The 19,529-nt window shown below is 46.5% G+C and overlaps 1 protein-coding gene across 1 annotated transcript; it reads right to left on the bottom strand.

Moving 5' to 3' along the window:
* Positions 1–338: 338 nt before the first annotated feature.
* Positions 339–18,539, bottom strand: DYNLRB1 (dynein light chain roadblock-type 1). Its single transcript, XM_089896753.1, has 5 exons — positions 18,435–18,539; positions 10,516–10,591; positions 4,348–4,515; positions 1,558–1,626; positions 339–700 (listed from the first exon to the last, which is right to left on the bottom strand). Exons 1-4 carry the CDS (start codon positions 18,435–18,437, stop codon positions 1,559–1,561), a joined length of 315 nt encoding a protein of 104 aa, XP_089752879.1. The 5' UTR covers positions 18,438–18,539; the 3' UTR covers positions 339–700; position 1,558.
* Positions 18,540–19,529: the final 990 nt, after the last annotated feature.

Below are 19,529 nucleotides of genomic sequence, written 5' to 3'. Positions count from 1 at the left end.
TTACCACTCCGTCTGTAGGGAACTATGTGGATGATATAAGCCACACCTGGTACTCAACAAATTTCACTCCTTTCCTTTCCTTTCCCCAGTTAAGTGTAGTCAAAAAAAAGCTTTCAAAACATTGGTGGGGGTGAGAAATGATAAAAGGGGTGGCTAGGGACAAGAGGCCCAGAAACCAGGACACCAGTCATAAAACAGGTCCAGCACAGAAAGTGTGGCCACAGGCGCAGTATGGAGCACAATCCACCATGGGGGCACCGGGCTCAGCCTTCAGACCACGTGATTACACAGGAAGGGAGGCCTTTTCAACCTAGTGTTTAAAGACACACAGCAGGGAAAGCGGTTTGGTTATTTTTAGTTAAAGAAAAACAGCCTTTTCCAAGGGCAACAAAGTGAACTCAAAGTCAGAAGGAAACAGGGTGTGTGGGCTTCTCACAATCTCTTGCTCCATAAACCTGGATGGGATTTTCCTCCTGGAAAATCAGGTGCGACTGGCCAGCAGAGAGATGACTTTGGTGGGGTAGGTGGAGCTGCAGCCGGATTGGTGTGAGAGGGCTCTAAGGTGACTTCCATATGCCAGTCAGTTGACATGATTAATGCTATTATTCTTGAGGGGCATTAAATTAAGGAATGACGCAGGGAGCCAAGAGAGCGGCTTATTCGGTTGGATTCTGAATCACAATCAGGAAATAGTCTTTATCTGCAAAAGAGGAAAAATGAAAAAACAAATCACTAAATGTAAAATGGGAGAAAAACACACCACAAAGCCAATAAATCATTAAAACACCAACTGTAAAGTGGTGGTGGGGCAGAGAGGGATAAAAAGCATCAATACTCAGGCTGCTTCCAATTGCTGGGGAAACAGAAGATAAACTTGCAAATTTCCTATGGGGGCTTCTGCACATGTGGCTGCCACGAAGCGGGGCCCTCACCCTACCCGGCAGTGGTGCTCAGCAGCGCATCCTCATTTCTTTCTTTCTTTTTTTTTTTATTTGGCTGCATCAGGTCTTAGTTGTGGCATGAGGGATCTTTGTTGAGGCGTGCAGTATCTTTCCTTGTGGCGTGTGGGCTTCTCTCTAGTTGTGGCATACGCGTTTTTCTCTTGTTGAGGCATGTGGACTCAGTAGTTGTGGTGCGTGGGCTTAGCTGCCCTGCGGCATGTGGGATCTTAGTTCCCTGACCAGGGTTCGAACCCGCGTCCCCTGAATTGGAAGGCGGATTCTTAACCAGTGGACCACCAGGGAAGTCCCCGCATCCTCATTTCTAATCTTCCCAGTACCAACAGGGAGGTAGGATTATCACGTTTTTTGGGGTAGGGAAACTCAGGTTCAAGGTTTCCTACAGCAATGGTTCTCAAACTACAGGGTGTCGGAATCACTTGGAAGGCTGTTTAAAACAACACTGCTGGTCCCACCCCCAGGGCTTTGGACTCAGTGGGTCTGGAGTGGAGCCAGATAATTTGCATTTTTAACAAGTTCCCAGGTGATGCTGATGCTGCACGAAGAACCACTAGTTTAAGGTTACCCAGCCAGTTAGTATCAAAGATAGAATTCTAACCTCAACCCCGCTGGTCTTGGGTTAATGTCAGTTCTGTCATAAGTTCAGTTGCTAGCCTTCCAGAGCCTCCTGGAGTAGAAAATTTCAAAGGCACCAGGTCAAAGGGGTCCAAAGCTACCTGAATTTCAGCTCTGCAGATCCAGCCAGTCAGAAGGAATGTCCATCATGAAATCATAGCAAGTCCAAGTCCTCTGGGGTGAGCCTGACTGCCTCTTACTTTATAAAAGAGGAAGTGGGAGAAGCGGGGTGTTTCAGCTTTGCCCACTTAATAATCAAACTGCAAACATTCACGAAGGCTTCCACGTGCTGGCTCTGGGTCAATCACTTCTCATACAGCACCTCAATGAATCCTTGAATCACTCTATGAGGCAGGGCCCAGTGTTTTCTCATTTTTACTAATGAGAACACTAAGGCTCAGAGAATTAAATGACTTGCCCAAGCCAAGGTAAACATGCCAGGTGGGGTAGCTGGGTTTGACTCAGACGCTGAATGCCTCTGGTCTGCCCCCCTGCTGAACATGTGAAAAATGGCAGGACCTTGGCCATGTCTGCTTTGTGTCTGTTCAGATTCAAGCCTGAAGGTTGCTTCTTCCCATGACAATGGACATCTGGGAAGGAACAGATATTATAAGACTTAAGTTTCATGGCTAAGCAATCTGCATAAGTGAAAAATCACTAATAAAAATAGAAATAATTAACAAGCCACCGATAAAACTGATAAAAACAGATATTATTAGCAATGCCAGTGTCTTTTCTTCCGAATAATCAAGCTCTACATTCAATAATAGCACTCCCAGTGCTCTGTGGGAAGCAGTGTGTTAAAGCTTGATTACACTGTGTTAACTCAGCTGTTCCAGAGCAGACATTCCTGGAAGCTTTAAGCCAATAGATGCTGTCCACCGAGAGTCTGTCGACTTGGAGACCACATAATCTGTCCTTGCTTCACATTGTGAGCTTCCAGGTGGGGCACAAGGTCTGCTCTGATTTGGAGGGTTGGTAGCCTAATTTCTAGGGGAGTGGAGGTTTGTCTGTAATCACACAGCATGAAGTCTTGGGAGGGATGCGAGTTCAAATCTGATTCCAAGTCTTTCTGCCCAAACTCGTGCCAACATACTCAACCAGATGAGGCATCTCAGAATACCAGAGCAGTAATGGCCCCTACCAGACACTTTACAGATGTGGAAACAGAGGTTCGGAGGTGTTCTGTGATTTGCTACAGGTCATGCTCGTAAGAGGTGAAGCCAGGAAAACAGATGCTGTGCCTGCTGCAGTCTATTTTTGCTGACAGAATCAGAGACCTCATCATTGGTTGGAGATGCATTAGACAGTGATTAAATTGATAAACAGTGTATGTATGTTTTTGGAATAAATGACTCTGAAGTTATCCTAGGTTCTTATTTGTGACTGACCTGCTCTGTCCCCACCCCTCCAGGGAGTGTCCCCAGGAGACTGTGGGCCCCTGTGACTGGCTCTATGGGTCTCTCCTTCACATCCTTCCAAGCAGCTCAACTGGACCCGAACAGGCCTGGGAACCAATATTGCTCTGCTGCAAGGAGTGGCTGACCGCCATCAAATACCTCAGAATTCTGCAGCCAGCCTCCTCGGCACCTGTGTTGCAAAGCCCAGAGGCAGTCAATGTCCCAGCCTCCCCACTGCCCTCTTTCATCCAGGCCCCCAATCACAATCCTATCACCTCCTGCCTTAAAAAAACCTCTGCTCACAGGGTCAAGTCCATGCAGCTGAGTTTGGCGTTTGAGGCCCCTTCTAAACTGGACGAAACGTATCACCTCACACTCCTTCCTACACATATCCTGGTGCCCTAGACAAGCTGCACTGCTGCCGCCTCCATCACCATGTGCACATTTAGCTCAGGCACACTCAACCACCGGGCTCAGCCAAAATGGAGATGGAGGGGGAGAAGTAACTGCAAAAACAGTCCTGGAGGGTCTACCACTCCAGGCTGTGCATGTGAGTGAGGTGAGGCAGGGCAGGGCAGGTGGCCCTGCTGTCCCCTCCTGTGGTCCTAGTCCTTATGGGTTCCTCCCACGGTAAGCATCTCATCATCCTGAGAATGATCCTAACACCTAAGACAGGTATTGTTTGCACCACACAGTCCCCAAGTGCAAGCCAAGCACTTCATGTGAAACAAAATCAGCAATCTCTTCCAGTGCTGGAGGAAGGGCTGTCTGCATGGGGTCCAGAGAAATAGGACTATCGTTTGGAAGTGGGCAAATTAACATTTTTTCAAGGATAAAATAGCGCATGGTGTTTTTGCCTCACACTTTGGTTTAGAAGCACTGAATTCCTTTTTCTTCAAGCGTAGCTTTCCCACCCCCGGCGCCCCCAAGCCCCACCCTGCTTGCTTACTCTTCACCTGTGCCCTCAAGACTCAGCTCAAGTGCTCCCTCCTCTGGGAAGCCTTTGCTGACCGCCACAAGCAGCCCTAATCACACCCTCCTCTATGTTCCCAAGTGCTCCTTGAATTCCCCCACATCAAGGTGAGGATTACACTGTGATATGCTTATATGTCTCTCTCCCCCATGAGAACATAATTCCCCGCTGTGGCCTAGAACCCAGGACAGGGTCTGGCCTAGAGTCACTGTGAATGAGTACTTGTTGGGGACGCCAGCTGGAGACAGGCCAGGTGGTAAGGCAATCAAATCTGCACCTTCTGCTCTTCAGGCCTTTCTGTGGAACCTATGGAGACACCCATGTGCTAAGCTGTCCTGATAGCTACAGAGCATGCACTGTGAGGGTCTGCTCCTAAGTGGGGATGTGGAAGACCCCTTACCTGGTGCAACCATAATTTCATTTTTCTTGGAGCGAATTCGAAGGAAGGTGAGGTCATTCTGGGGGTCAATTTCACGCACGGTGCTCCGGGCCTTCAAGATGAAGTTGTGCATGAGGTTGGCATACTGTGTGGTGGTGGGATTGTCCATGGTGCTCTTGATGGGAATGCCTGAGGGGAGAGAAGACAGAGACTGAGCAGAAAATTGGGGTCCCTTTCTGCCCAGCTCTTAGCCCCACACCCATAATTCTAGTCTAGACTGGCAGTTAACAGTCAAGGCCCACTATTTACTGAAAGCTTGACAGGCAAGTGTTGAGCACTTGAAGTATGTCAACACCAGTCCCCAGAACTACTCTAAGGGCGGCGCCACCATCTTTACTTGCCAATGAGGCAACAGAAACTCTGAGTGGTGAGGTGGCCTGCCTGTGGTCACACAGCAGGTAAAGAGAAGCAGTGGGGTCAGGATTCAAATGCAGGCCTGTTGGCTCGACTGCCAGGCTCCTTTCACAGGGCCACATCATACTGGCTCGTTTCCAGCAAAAGAAGGAGAGACTATCATTCATAACACTTAGAACAGAAACAAGGAGAATACCTCCTACAAATCTGTAAATACTAAAAAGTAGATAGAAGAAGGTCAGCCCATGTCAAGATAGAACCATCACTGGTGTGATGGTTATTATTATTATTATTTTTTAATTTATTTATTTTTAATTTATTTTTATTTTTGGCTGCATTGGGTCTTTGTTGCTGCGCGTGGGCTTTCTATAGTTGCAGCGAGCGGGGGCTACTCTTCATTGCGGTGTGTGGGCTTCTCATTGAGGTGGCTTCTCTTGTTGCAGAGCACGGGCTCTAGGCACATGGGCTTCAGTAGTTGTGGCTCGTGGGTTCTAGCGCGCAGGCTCAGTAGTGGCGCACGGGCTTAGATGATCCATGGCATGTGGGATCTTCCCGGATCAGGGCTCGAACCCGTGTCCCCTGCATTGGGAGGCGGATTCTTAACCACAGTGCCACCAGGGAAGACCAGCCCAGTTATAAACACACTGTCTATACACATGACTGTGCCCCCAATTTAAAGCCTGTTTCTCTGTCTGCAAACACCCTTGTAAACAGCATTGCTACTGCTTTCAATGAGCCCACAAGTGGCCATTCCACGGGGTTAATCATTCCCCTGTTGCTGGGTACTAAGGCTGGATTTTTTACTTAATTACTGTGCAGTGAACAACGTCCTGCATCAAGCCTTTTCTGTTTTGAGGACTGCTTCCTTGTGATGAACTATTAAATGGACCTCCCTCACTGGACAGTGCCTATTGTCATGGAGGTGAGGAAAAGGGCTCAGCTTGAGCCACCTCAGGCCACGATTGGGTCATAAGGTGCCTATGAATCACTGTAACATGTCAGCAGAAGGCTCCATCGATGAGGCCCTGAGTGCCCACAGCTGACAGGCCCTTGTGACAAATATGGCCCAAGTGGCTCCCCACACATAAGTGGCTGGATTTGGGGTCCAGGACCCTGCTATCTGGCCCATAACAGACCAGCTGAGGGATCAGCCAAAGACAGTCACCCTCAGGCCTACCCATGAGTGGCAAGAAACTGATCCAACCTTGTCTTACTAGGGTAGAGGAACATGAGAGTGGGCAGAAGAGGGCATGGTAGCAGGAGAAGCAGCTGAGTCACAGAAGCTGGTTTCAGCCAAGTGGAGTTATGAGAACAGGTTGTAGTGATCACTTGTCTTTAAGGGACAAGATGACCAGGTCACCAGGGCCGCTGTTGGGTCCTGGATGGCAACAATGTACCCACCAGGGCCCCACGAGGCCTCATTCAATAGTGGAACCCTCCTGAGGTTGGCAGTATAAGCAGCTGAGGAAAGGACTGAGCAGGAACTCTGAAATCTGATGACCTGGGCTTATACCCCGGCTCTGCCCCTTTGTGGCTGTGGCCTTACACAAGTGATTTAACCTCTCTGAGCCTCCATTTCCTCATCTGTGCTTCAAAGTGCTGCTGTGAGGATTAAATATGGGTTAATTCATTTGAGAATATTTAGCAACAGTATGCATGTAATAAGTGTTGATTTATTATCAACATCACCCACACAGTAAATCCCATCCCCCAGGAAACTTGAGGGGCCAGTCTCGAGGCCTGGCAAAGTTTGGGTATCAAACTTCTTGACCTTCTCTTTTACATACCACAAGGCCACCTTCTCTCACGTCCCTCTGCCTCGAACTTTCTTTCCCTCCCCTATTCTCTCCTGACTCCCACTGTCCCTCATGTCTCCATCCACCCCCAGATGTGGTCAGTGCCCTCATTCTACAGTCCCAGCACCATGCAATTGTCCTTCAGAGCAGTTAACTCGAGTTTGGTATCACACCTTTATGGAAGTGATCATTATGTTTGCCCCCCCAGCAGACTTTAAGCTCCCTGGGGGCCAGAACCAGATCTGCTGTGCTCACCAGTGTCTTTAGAGAGACTGCATTAAGCATTTATGGCTGTTGATAAATGAGCAGACACAGGTGTACTTCTAGTAGTTCAAATACTGTCATGGGACCTCCCTGGTGGTCCAGTGGCTAAGACTCCGTGCTCCCAATGCAGGGGGCCGGGGTTTGATCTCTGGTCAGGGAACTAGATCCCACATGCAGCAACTACGAGTTTGCACGCCGCAACTAAAGATCCCACACGTGGCAACAAAGATCAAGCATGGCGCAACGAAGACCCAGTGCAGCCGAATAAATAAATATTTAAAATAAACAAATACCCCAAAACCCCCAAATACTGTCATGAATGTGATCACATTTCTGCCAAGTGAGACACTGTGTAAAGGAGAAAAGAAACTAACTTCTTGTTGGCTCACTTTGAAAACAAAAGAAAACATGGAGCTGGCAGGGTGGGGATGGAGGGCAGGGACCAAAACTGGGGATAATTTCAAACAAGGACGAGATAATTCCAGATTCACAGGATGCCAGAGCTGGGGAACACCTCACAGACCCCCTAATGACTAGGCTGCCTATTCTAGGCCTTTGCCCTCACAAACGGGCACTGTGCAGCCCACAGAAGTGGCTGGTCACCTCGAAGGCATGATTTCTAATCTGGGGCTCAGATCTGTCAGGTTGTATAGCCAGGTCCTCTCACCAAACCCACCTCTATCAATCAACAATTAAAAAACATTAACAAAATTTAACAGATGTTTATTAAGCACCAACTTTGTGTCAGCATTGTTGCAGGTGCTGGGGACACAGTAGTGAATACAAGAGATAAATCCCTGCCCTCAGAGAGTTTACATATTTGTGTCTTTTATTTTGCCCTGTGTGGGTAGCAGCAGAAGATGGCAGGGGGTCTGGAGAGGTACAAATAGAATGTTCCTTACATTCTTCTTTCTTTAAAAATAAATTTATTTATTTATTTTATTTTTGGCTGCGCTGGGTCTTCACTGCTGCACGCGGGCTTTCTCTAGCTGCGGTGAGCGGGGGCTACTCTTCGTTGCGGTGTGCAGGCTTCTCATTGCGGTGGCTTCTCTTGTGCGGCACGGGCTCTAGGCGTGCGGGCTTCAGTAGTTGCGGCACGCGGGCTTCAGTAGTTGCGGCACATGGGCTTCAGTAGTTGTGGCTCGTGGGCTCAGTAGTTGTGATGCATGGGCTTAGTTGCTCCACGGCATGTGGGATTTTCCTGGACCAGGGCTCGAACCTGTGTCCCCTGCATTGGCAGGTGGATTCTTAACCACTGCACCACCAGGGAAGCCCTGTTCCTTACATTCTTGGTTAAGTCTGCTTAAACTCACACTTTTATTATGAAACACCATTTAAATTTGGCCAAGGCTGAGACATCAACAGGCAGTGGCAGGTGGTTGCTAAGTGATTGGGGCAAGGGCATGTCATGATTTTAGGGGCGGGAAGCAATCCCTCTGGGCTGGGATGGTCAGGGAAGGCATCCTGCAGGAAGAGGCAGCTGAGCTGAATCATGGGGGTAGGAAAGCCTAAGAGAGGTAATAAAGGTCCCTAATACAATCATCCTTAACTGATCACCTCTAACGGAAGTCTTCAGAGGGCTTAAGGGCCCCACAGAGCAGTGAGTTCTGACCACCTCCATCTATGGCTGGGTGATCTTGGGCAGGTTACCTCACCGCTCTCAGCTTCCAGTTTCTCATCTGAAAAATGGGCAAACGTCCCTGTTTTGCAGGGTCACTGTGTGAAATGTAAATGAGAGACTGAAGTGGGAGCTCCGTGAATGGAACATAAATTAAAAATAAACACAGGGACTTCCCTGGCAGTCCCGTGGTTAAGGCTCTGTGCTTCCATTGCAGGGGACATGGGTTCGATCCCTGGCTGGGGAACTAAGATCCCACATGCCACGTGGCACGGCCAATAAATAAATAAATAAACACACACACACACACACACAATAATTTTTAACATTCATATGGCATTTACTATACATCAGGCACCGTTCTAAATGCTTCCCTTAGAAGAAAGTAGTATGACTGTCCACATTTTACAGATGAGGAAACTGGAACAGAGGGGTTAAGTGACTTGTTAAGATCATACAGTTGATAAGTAAGTAGGGTCAGGATTCAAACCCAGGCAGTCTGGTTCCACATTCCATACTCTTAGCCACTGTGCCATACTGCCACATTAGTATACAAAAAATAAGTCCTCATCATTAGTATCCAAAAGGTGGTAAGCAGTTGGGGCTATATTTTCCAAATGAAATAGCTCAACTTTTGGGGCAGTTTTAAGGCAAGAATGAAGGCTTGTGGTTTGGAATACTACTGGAAGCTTAGGGGTCCCAGCTGGGGAGTCAGCCCCTAGGGCTGTTCCCTCCCCATCTGGGGTCAAAAATGTCCAGTCCCAGAAGAGAGTCTTTTTCTGAGTGACATACAGTCTTTTGGGTCTTGGAGCAAGAAGCTCCCTGTAGCAAGGACCAACCACTCCATTTAAGGCAGCTAAGTTCTGAAGAGGAAGGGGAAGCCTCAGGCCACCCAGTTGATCAGTGGTGGATCCGACCTGCCTCCCAGTGTCCTCTGGGCTCCCCAACCTGCTGCCTCCTTTGAACGCAAAGACCTCGTGGTTTAATTAGAGTCTGACAAAGCTGGGGAGCACACTCTGCCTGGCTCTGGGCTGTCCAGGGTCTGACGACTTGGAAAACAACATTCTGAGGACATGCCACCTTCAATTTGTCACCCTTGGTGACTTTCATTCTGCTCTATTTAAGTAGGCACTGTTGAGAATTCTGCCTTTCCAAAACAAGGCCCAGAATGACAATGCATACACACAGAGGCTCTCAAGGAGACTCAAACAAAGCAGAGCTGACTGAATGCACCGGATTGAGAATCGGGGGAGCCCAGCTGGGTGACCCTGGACATGGCCTGGGACATAGTCCAGCAGCCACCCTCTGGTCCTTCACAGCACAGTGTGGGAGAAAGAGCACAAGTGCGTTCAGACAGACTTGGGATGAAATCTTGGCTCTATAATGGTAGGTGAATCAATTAAATTTCTAGACTCACTCTTCTCCACTGCAAAATGGAGACAACAGAGCTGCTTCAAGGGATAAGTGAAAAAATACGTTTTGTGAAGCACCAGCCCATGGCCTGGCACAGAATACTTGTGTGATAATGTTAGTTCCCTTCTTCACCACATCTACTGCAGTATGAGAAAATTAGCATCTGTACTCTTCTAGTTGTTGAAATAATGTCCCAGAAGAGGAGGGAAAACTATAGGCCCAAAGAAGTTGACAAGAGTATTATCTAGCAAAAAAAAGTAGAAACAGCATAAATGTAGGATGGTCAATAAACATTGTACTGGCAGTTAAAAATTTTGCTTATATAAACCACGGAGCAAAAAAAAAACAAAAAAAACCCAACCAAACAAAAACTCATGAGTAAAACATATGCAAAAGAGTAACAACTATAATTATGACCAAGAGAAAATGCACCTGGACAAGGGCTGAAAAAGTATGGCATACTGAAAAGTATGATGTGTCAGGGCAGTGGGATAGAGTGAATTTTTCCTTTTTTTAAATTTAGAATTCTAGTAATAGTGCTTGGACACTAGAGGTGTTTAAAAAAAAAAGGGTGAGAAATAGATCAGGTAATGAGAGGTTTAGTAAAAAGCAAGTGTTATGCTGTGTTGGGCTATTTTCTGGGGGCCTGCCTGCACTCAGGTCATGGCCGGAAGGAGGGTGTACCTTCTGTGTTCACCACGATGATTCCCTGCACGCCCTTCTGGCTCTGAAGTCGCTTCAGTGTCTCCTCCACCTCTGCCTGCCAGAGAGAATAAGACCAAGGTTAGGAGGGGTCAGGAAGGCTGGATCAACTCCCTCACAGCCCTGGCAGATGAATCACACATTCCAACAACAAACAAGTAACACCCAGGCACGTGGCACTTCCTGAAAGCTCCCCAGGCCTATTTGGAATGGTCTCTAGGCCACCACCAGCATCTAAACCATCATCTTCCCAGTATGGGGTGGGGCTGTGCTCCTGGCCCTTTGCCCACCAGGGGCCCTTTGCTCCTCAGCTGTTGGGGAGCAGAATTCAAATACCATTCCCAGGAGTACAGACACAACCATGACTCACATATTTGGTACAGCTGGGGGACAAACCAGAGGACTCCAATAATTAAAGAAAATCCAAACAGGTGTCTAACAGCAAGGAGACACATCATCATTTGTGGCCCAAAGAGCACAACTGAAAACACTCCAAAGGAAGCAAAATGATCCCATTAGGATAGGCTCAGTGACCTAATAAGCTGGCACCTGAGATAGGGTGACACGTGGCACACAGCCATAGCAAATGCTGAGGAAGGGGCTCATTAATCCTGCATCTCCGGGTGCTAGTCTGGGTGGGATACTCTGGCACATGGAATTTGTAAACAGGGTGGACAGACTTTGGGCCCTCACCTTGCAAGCCCTTCTCTATTAATTATTCCCATCTCTTTTACCCTTCCATCCACTCTCCACCTACATGTCCATACCTCCCTGTCTCCACATCTTTTTACCCGAACAAGGTCTCTTCTCTGCTGAAATCCAGCAAATTCTTCTAGATCATCTAAGATATCACCTCCTCCATGAAGTCTTGACTGTACCTCTCTGGGGATGCATTAGGTGCTGCTTTACTTGGAGTCTCTATAATGGTCTGCAGAGTAGGGGTTCAATAAATAGCTGTTAAACTGAACTAGGTCTAACTCTTCCTGTGGACAGAGACTGGCCCGAAGTGTTTGTTCTCAGGAGATCCCTTCTGTACCCATCCAGAATCTAGTCAGAAGCTCCTCACAGGCTGAGAGTCAGACTATGTTGGAAACAGAGGCTCTGTTCACCAAGAGAGTGGTCCCCCACCCTCATGGGCTAATGAGTTGGCCCAGGGGGAGGAGCTTCTAAACAGTGGACGGAGATGGCACAAAGATTGTTTTTCTAGTAGGCACAAGCCTCACAATCCAGTCTCTGCCACCCACTCCCCAATGACATGTGAATACTCTCAAATGCCAGAGGGAAGGGCAAACAAGTTCCTTCTACAAAATGGCAGAGAGCCTAATGCCTCTATAATCTGGAGCCTTGGTAAAAGGACAGGGCTAGCTATGTGGATGTGAGAGTATAATACCGTGGGTTATACATGTATGGGATCATAATTCATTCAGCAGACTTTCAGTGAGCTCCTACTACACACTATTCTGGAGAGGAGCGGTAAAGTATGATAGTGGTCAAAACTATACAGTACTCAATCTGACCTGGTAATAACCCTCCTGGAAATTCATCCTAAGGAAATAATCCAAAAGAACTAAAAGAACACAGCAAGATGTTTGCTGCAGTGACATCTGCAATAACAAAAAAGCAGGAGGAGCTCAAAATGCCCAGTAATTAGGAAAAAGGCCAAGGAAATTTTGGAATGTCCGTTCACAGGAATATAATACATACATTAACAATGGGGATCAGAATATTTATACCACCACAAAGAGAAAGTGCTGTGAGATTGCATACATATGAAAACAAGAAGATGGCTAGGATTATGGAAAAAAATAAAAAGTCACACTGAGAGCAGGGAAGTATAGATTAGGTTTTCGTTTCTTTCTCTTTTTTTAAAACAGCCTCTTTATTATATTGTTTCTATTTTTTATATAATAATTCCACATATATATCTATTTATTTATTTATTTGGCTGCATTGGGTCTCAGTTGTGGCACACAGGATCTTTCGTGGCGGTGCTCGGGCTTCTCTCCAGTTGTGGCTCGTGGGCTCCAGGGTGTGTGAGCTCTGTAGTTTGCAGCATGCAGCCTCTCTCCTTGAGGCACGTGAACCCAGTAGCTGTGGCACACGGGCTTAGTTGCCCCGCGGCATGTGGGATCTTAGTTCCCCGACCAGGGATCGAACCCGCATCCCCTGCATTGGTAGGCAGATTTTTTACCACTGGACCACCAGGGAAGTCCCCATTGTTTCTATTTAAAAACATTTTTTTAACCCATCTCTCTGTGTATCCAAGCGATCAGACATCTCTGATTTGGGAACAGGGCTCTGACATTCTCAACATTATGAGAATAAGAATATATAGGAATAAGTAGGATGGCAATTTAGGACAGCTCAAACAATCTGCAATCAAACTGGGGACGGGGCAGGGCTTCCCTGGTGGTGCAGTGGTTGAGAGTCTGCCTGCCGATGCAGGGGACACGGGTTTGTGCCCCGGTCTGGGAAGATCCCACATGCCGCGGAGCGGCTAGGCCCATGAGCCATGGCCGCTGAGCCTGCGCGTCCAGAGCCTGTGCTCCGCAACGGGAGAGGCCACAACAGTGAGAGGCCTGCGTACCACAAAAAAAAAAAGAAAAACTGGGGACGGGGCAAACTAAAACCAAAGATGCCAGAATCGAAGTCCAAATTACCCCTGGAGATTGGAAAGTGAGGCTGAAATGAAAAAGATGAAATTTCATAAGACTGCTATTCATTCAATAACTATATGGGAAACTTCTATGTGCCAGATGTTGTTTTAGGCCTAGGGATGCTGTATTGAACAAAATACGACAAAAATCCCTGCTCTCATGAAGCTGACATTGGTGGGTGGGGGGAGGGAATCAGACATTTAAAAAAAACATAAATAAAATACAAATGTCAAATACAGTAGGGATGGGGGATCTGGAATGCAGGGGATGATGGCAATTTTAAACAAGGTGGTCAGAGAAGGCCTCACTAAGGTGATAGTTGAGTAGAGATCTGAAAGGAAACGAGGGAGCTAACCATGCAGATTTCTAGGGAGAGTGTTCCAGAAAAAAAGCAAAGGAGCCAGTGTGGCTGAGGGCAGTGAGTGGCAGGCAGCCAGATGAGGGAGGGAGCCAGGATCAGACTAGATTTCAGGGGGCCTCATAGACCAGAGTAATGACTTTGGTTTTTAATGGGGAGGGTGTGAGGAGCCACTAGCAGGTTTTGAGGTGAGCAGTGACAAGATCTCTTTCAAAAGGATGGCCCTGGCTGCTGTGTGGAGAATGGACTGCAGGGGGCAAGCACAGCCTGCCTGAGCCCGGGGCCTGGCATGTGCTGCTCCTTCTGAAAGCAGCAACCTTCTCTCCTTCACTCAACCACTTGATGTAACTAACTCCCAACTCTTTGGACTCAGCTCATGAGCCTCCTATGGGAGGCCTTCTCTGACACCTGCCCCTCTTCTAGGTACCCACGCACCCTGACTCCATTGCACTTATCACAAGGGAGTGTAACTGCCTGTTTTGCATCTGTCTCCTCCTCCAGACCCAAGGCACCCTGGGAGCAGGAACCTAGACTTTGTAATCCCAGTACCTGGTACAGCAGAGGCTCAATAGATACTTAAGGAGCAAATAAAAACCATTTCTATAACCATGTTTTACAAAAACCAACCTTTTTAAGTACAGTACCCAGGGTGAAAAGGAGCTAAGGTTTAGTTGATCCTAAATTTAATGAGAACCAACTACTGAGATCTGACTGCTTAAAAAGTAAATACACTTACCAAGAAAGGGAGGACATACACATATACTCAGAATCTGCTACAGGTCAGATATTAGGATGAATGTTTTCAGACACATCTCATCTGAACCTTCCATGGTTAGTATGATCTCCATTTTACAATGAGAAAAACCAAGGTTCAAAAAGAAGAGTTTTTGCCCAAAAACACACAGCAGGTCAAGAGAAGAGCTGAGGGACTTCCCTGGTGGTGCAGTGGTTAAGAATCCGCCTGCCAAGGCAGGGGACACGGGTTTGATCCCTGGTCTGGGAAGATCCCACATGCCGTGCAGCAACTAAGCCCGTGTGCCACAACTACCGAGCCTGCACTCTAGAGCCCACAAGCCACATTACTGAGCCCGAGTGCCACAACTACTGAAGCCCACGTGCCTCGAGCCCGTGCTCTGCAACAAGAGAAGCCACCGCAATGAGAAGCCCTCGCACTGCAACAGAGAGTAGCCCCCGCTCACTGCAACTAGAGAAAAGCCCAAAATGCAGCCCCAAATAAATTAATTAATTAATTTTTAAAAAAAGAGAAGAGCTGAATATACCACTGACCACAAATGATGAGGTCCCAGTCCTCAGGGAGTTCACATTTTGATGGAAGAGAACTTCAAAAACAAATGACCAAGATTCTTGCAGGGTACAGGGATGGGGTGGGGGTGGGGGGGCGGGGGGAACAGGAGGGATGCTACTTGACAAGTGTGGTCAGGAACACCTGAAGATGTAATCTTTAACTAAATGATGAGAAAGAAAAGCACTCCACACAATGGGATGAAAGCAAAGGCAGTGAAGTGGGAAGGAGTCTGGCATGTTCAAAGGAATAAAGAGAACCAGTAATGCCAAGGTTTTTGATTCTTTGCTAATCTGACAGGCAAAGCCCAAGTAATAGAAAGCCAACTTTTCTTTAATGTTTAAGAATTATCAGTGAGGTTCGTCAGAAAAATAAAAAACAAAAAACTTATCAGTGAAGTTAAAGTGGAATTTGCTTGCATCTCTCCTTTTTTGAGTCTTGATTTTTCCATATATCTTATTGATTTTCAAAAACTTATGTTAGAAATATTACACTTTTGTCCATCATTATAAATTACACTTCTCCCACTTTTCAAATGTAACCTTATGATTTTTTTCAATAATCAGAAGTTCAAAATTTTTATGTAGTCAAATTTAATAAAAATTTTTTCCTGGAAGACTAGAAAATAGCTTCTCCAGTCTGACCCCAACCAGTAGCGTGGGGCTAGGCCTGGGTGAGTGGGGGTCATGAGGTCTAGAGGAGGCACTGCACACCTGCTTTCAGGAGAAAATGCTTAAAACAAACTTAAAGTTCAGCCCTGAGGAGCCAAGAAAGAAAACAAATGATGCCAAAAAGACACAGGCAGCAACAGAGACATCTGCAGATGGGAAAGGAGTCCTAGTTAGGCATCCAAGTCATGCCACCTTTGTCTTTAAAGTTTGTCATCCCTGCAGTGCTAGCCAACTGGTACCAGAAATATCTGAGTGGATATTCTGGGTCGGCTCACATCCCCAAATTCCTGTCCTGCTCCTAGAGACAGCCCAACTGGTATCCTCAGCACCCGGACTCTTTATTACTATTAACATGGGTGTCTGCATCAGAGAAGGGTTCTCTAGTTCCCAGCTGCATGTTGCTGACAGACAAAACAAACACACACACACAAAACAAACAAACAAACAACAAAAACAAGCAGCAGTAAAACTCCAAGATTATTCATTGGTTTGGCATAGGAGGGATAACCATCTGAAGCAAATGATTCACAAAGGAACTGTGACCAATTTGACTAATAAGCATGAAATTTTTAATTGCTATAAAACAAAAATGAATTAAAAGGAGGGAAAAACATTTGCATCAAATAGAACAAAGGAGTAATTCCAAAACATCACACAGAATGATTATGTTTTTGAACGCTGGCAGTATTATGGCAAAACTGGTATGAAGGCAATACGACCTTTTGGGAAAGCTACAGGACAATACTATTGCGAGAACCTTAAGTGCTGGTCCCCTTGCCTCAGAAATTCTTTTCCTGAGAATTTCTCCTAAGGAAATAAACTAATAAATTTTTAAAAAAAGACAAAGAAAACAAACTCTATGCATTCAGAGACGTTCATCACAGTGTTATCTCTGTTAATGAACTAGAAGCAACCCAAATGTAAACCAGGGGAATGATTTGGCAAATTATGGTAAAAATATTTCATTGACTATTATGTAGTTACTAAAAATGATTCATTACAAAGATGATGCAGCAACAAAGTTATATGTCTTTGGACATTAAAACAAACAGAAACAAAAAACTAGCAGGTACATCTTGAAAAATAAGCATATGGGAACAAAGAGGAAGGAGAACGTACAAAGATGAAAATACTTGTGTGATGGAGTAAAACTGGATGCTAATTATGGATGATTTTTATATCACCTCACCATCCTAAGGGGCAATTTGTCAGTTTCTACCAAAATGTTGAAATATGCATGCCAGAAGTACTACTACATAACACTAACATAAGTGCAAAAAAAAAGACAAAAATAATACTGCAGCATTGCCTGGATTGAAAAACTGTAAACTACCTAAATGTATATACTGCAATAGAATATGAATACAGTCCTTTAAAAGAATGAAGTAGATTTGTATTTATCGACATGGAAAAATATCTGATATCTTTTAGTGAACAGAGTAGGTTGCGGAATGAGATTATCTGTACATATTAGCCTAAAGTAAACTTAATATGTATAAATACATATGTTCCAGTTTCATGTAATAAACAGGCTATATATAAATGTGCTTATGCACTAAACAAACCTGGAAGGAAACACACTCACTGTCAACAGTCATTACCAGAGGGAAGTGAGATAGGGACTACCTACACTTTCTACATTACGTACTTTGGTACTGCTTCAATTTGTTAAACTGTGCATCTAAATATGTTTTGCTTTTATGAATATCAACACACAACAGCATGGTACAGGTTGCAGGAAGCTACCATTTGTGTAAGAAAAAGAGGGGGCATATATACATGCTTGTATAGATATATTAATAAAAGAAACTAACAATGTTTCTGAAGGAGACTGAGGCTGGGTGTCAGGGTTGGGTGGGAGATTTATTTCTCACTTAGATCCTTTCAGATTATTATTATTACTTTTTTTACTGTAAGATTTATTTGTTAAAAAATTTTTTTAGTTTAAAAATTGACGTGAAAGATGAAGTTACTTCATCTATACTATAAACTAGCTAACTATATAAAGCAAAGTACACAGCTAAACTATATAAAGCAAAAACTGAAGAGAAAATGACTAATAGGAGTAATATGCCTAATTATAAGTCGTCACCTCCAGGTCACGGCACTGTTTCTTATTCCTTTTCAATTTTTCTTATAGACTTTAAATTCTTAAATAAGATTTCCGAAAACCATTCACATGATTTAACATTTAAAAGGTCTTTTCAAGTTTTTTACAAGTTGGGAGGATTAAAAACACAAGAAAACAAACCTGTAAAGGCGTAAAGAGCCCACAGTTCTAGCCAGGAAGGCAGGAACCCCAAGGGTGGCTCCCGCTGGTTTCTGACTCATGCACCATGTCCCAGCGTCTCGAAAGAACCACAGAGACAGAAAAGCAGCAGTCGAGCTTCTAGGGTTCAAATACACCTCCGCCATTTCCTGGGGCAAGGCACTTAGCTTCACCAGGCTTTAGACTCCAAGTATGTAAAGGGGGGATAATGGTCGTACCTACTTCACACAGCTATGGTGAGGAGGAAGGGCAGGGTAGGTAAAGTGCTTAGCAGTGCCTGACACGAATTAAGCTTCCCGGAAGTGTAATCATTATTGTTATCTCGCAACAAGGCCCAGGATACTAGGAGGCGGAGGCCTGCGGGCCTGCCTCCCCATCTCCGTCAATCCTTCGCCGAGGCCCAAGCAACTGCTTCCGGTCTAGGGACAGCGGGATCCGGTGTCCCCTCGGTCTAGTCTGGAGGCCCGCGCCGCCCCAGTTCCGACCTCCAGACAACTCGGCCCCGGCCCCGCCCAGCCCCGCGGATACCCAAGTCCAGCGCTAGGAGCCGCCCCCGGAGGATGGAAGGCCAGGCTCAGGGTGTTGGGAAGTCGTGCTCGGCCACCTCCCGGCCGCCTGCCACAAGCTCCCGGCAGACACTCACCATCTCGGACCGATCCGGTAGCTCCGCGTATCCAACCCTCAGTCTTGTCCCGCTGCCTCTCTGCGCCTGCGCACAGCCCCCTGTCAAGGCGGACAGCCTCGGTAGCCTATCAGGAGCCAGCGTGGGACGGCTGGGCGGGAGGGTAGGTGGGTCTTAGCTGCCCCAGGGCTCGAGGGGAACTTGCCCTGTGCCGTCCGAAAATGAACAGCAAAGGAGCACTTAAGCTATGGAAAATTCCTAATTCCCACTGTGCCGAAAAGACGCTGGTTCGCGTTGTTGGAAGAGGCTTTCAACTCTCAACCGAGGTCTGAGCTGGATCTGCAGGTTCTGGGTGGAGGGTGGTGAGCGATTCTGAAGGCGAGGACGGGGGTTGCTGAGACCTCCTCTCAGGCAAAATGAGGCGCGAAGCCAAAAAGCTCCGAAAACGCGGGAAAATCTGGAGTTCGGGCTGGAGTCAAGCGTCCCTGTGGTCTCCAGAGCGACTCCCTTGGGAATATTCCATGCAGGCTCTGAGAGAAGCGGTCAGGTCTAGCCTGGGAGTCTGCAGCCTTTGAACCCCGAGCTCTCGGCCACCCGGTGTTCCCTTGGAGAAGCCACCTTACATTTCTGTGCTCCCTCATTTTCTCACCTTCTTCCTGGAGCCCTACTGTTGCCACCAAATCTTGGCTCTCTGTGCACCGAAGCTGAACAAAAATACGAGACAGATTTTAGAGGATAAGAGAGATGGCTTTATTCCTCTGCCAGGCAGAAGGGAAGACACAGCAGGCTAGCGCTTCAAGAACTGTGTGTTCCCCCACCCCCAAACGGAGATTTTATATGTGGGGCTCGCAGTCCCCGGTATATGATAAGGATCAAAGTAGTGAAGGTCTCGCATTCTTTTTCTCCTTGCATTTCAAAACAGTCATAGCTGGCGTTAGGCAGTCCGGTAATTGGGTCCCTTTGTCTCTGGTTTATCTGCCTACGACCTTCTTTCTGAAATACAAAAGCTACAGGGGGTGATTTGTTACCAGGGGGCGCAGGGAATATAAACACCAGAACCACGATGTAATTTACATGAGGTTTGGGGTTGATAGGCCCAGGATGTAACTCACACAG

This window comes from Delphinapterus leucas, chromosome 15 (assembly GCF_059928025.1).
Source record: "Delphinapterus leucas isolate spDelLeu-1000000601 "Yukka" chromosome 15, BTC_Dleu_Yukka2, whole genome shotgun sequence".
Lineage (NCBI taxonomy): Eukaryota > Metazoa > Chordata > Mammalia > Artiodactyla > Monodontidae > Delphinapterus > Delphinapterus leucas.
This window is presented reverse-complemented; position numbering and strand designations above follow the sequence as displayed.

Coding starts and splice junctions, on each gene's coding strand:
- DYNLRB1 (XM_089896753.1), bottom strand. Junction 4,516..10,515: donor CATCGTGGTGAACACAGAAG/GTACACCCTCCT, acceptor CTCTCCCCTCAG/GCATTCCCATCAAGAGCACC. Junction 1,627..4,347: donor TGAAATTATGGTTGCACCAG/GTAAGGGGTCTT, acceptor TTTCTACTCCAG/GAGGCTCTGGAAGGCTAGCA.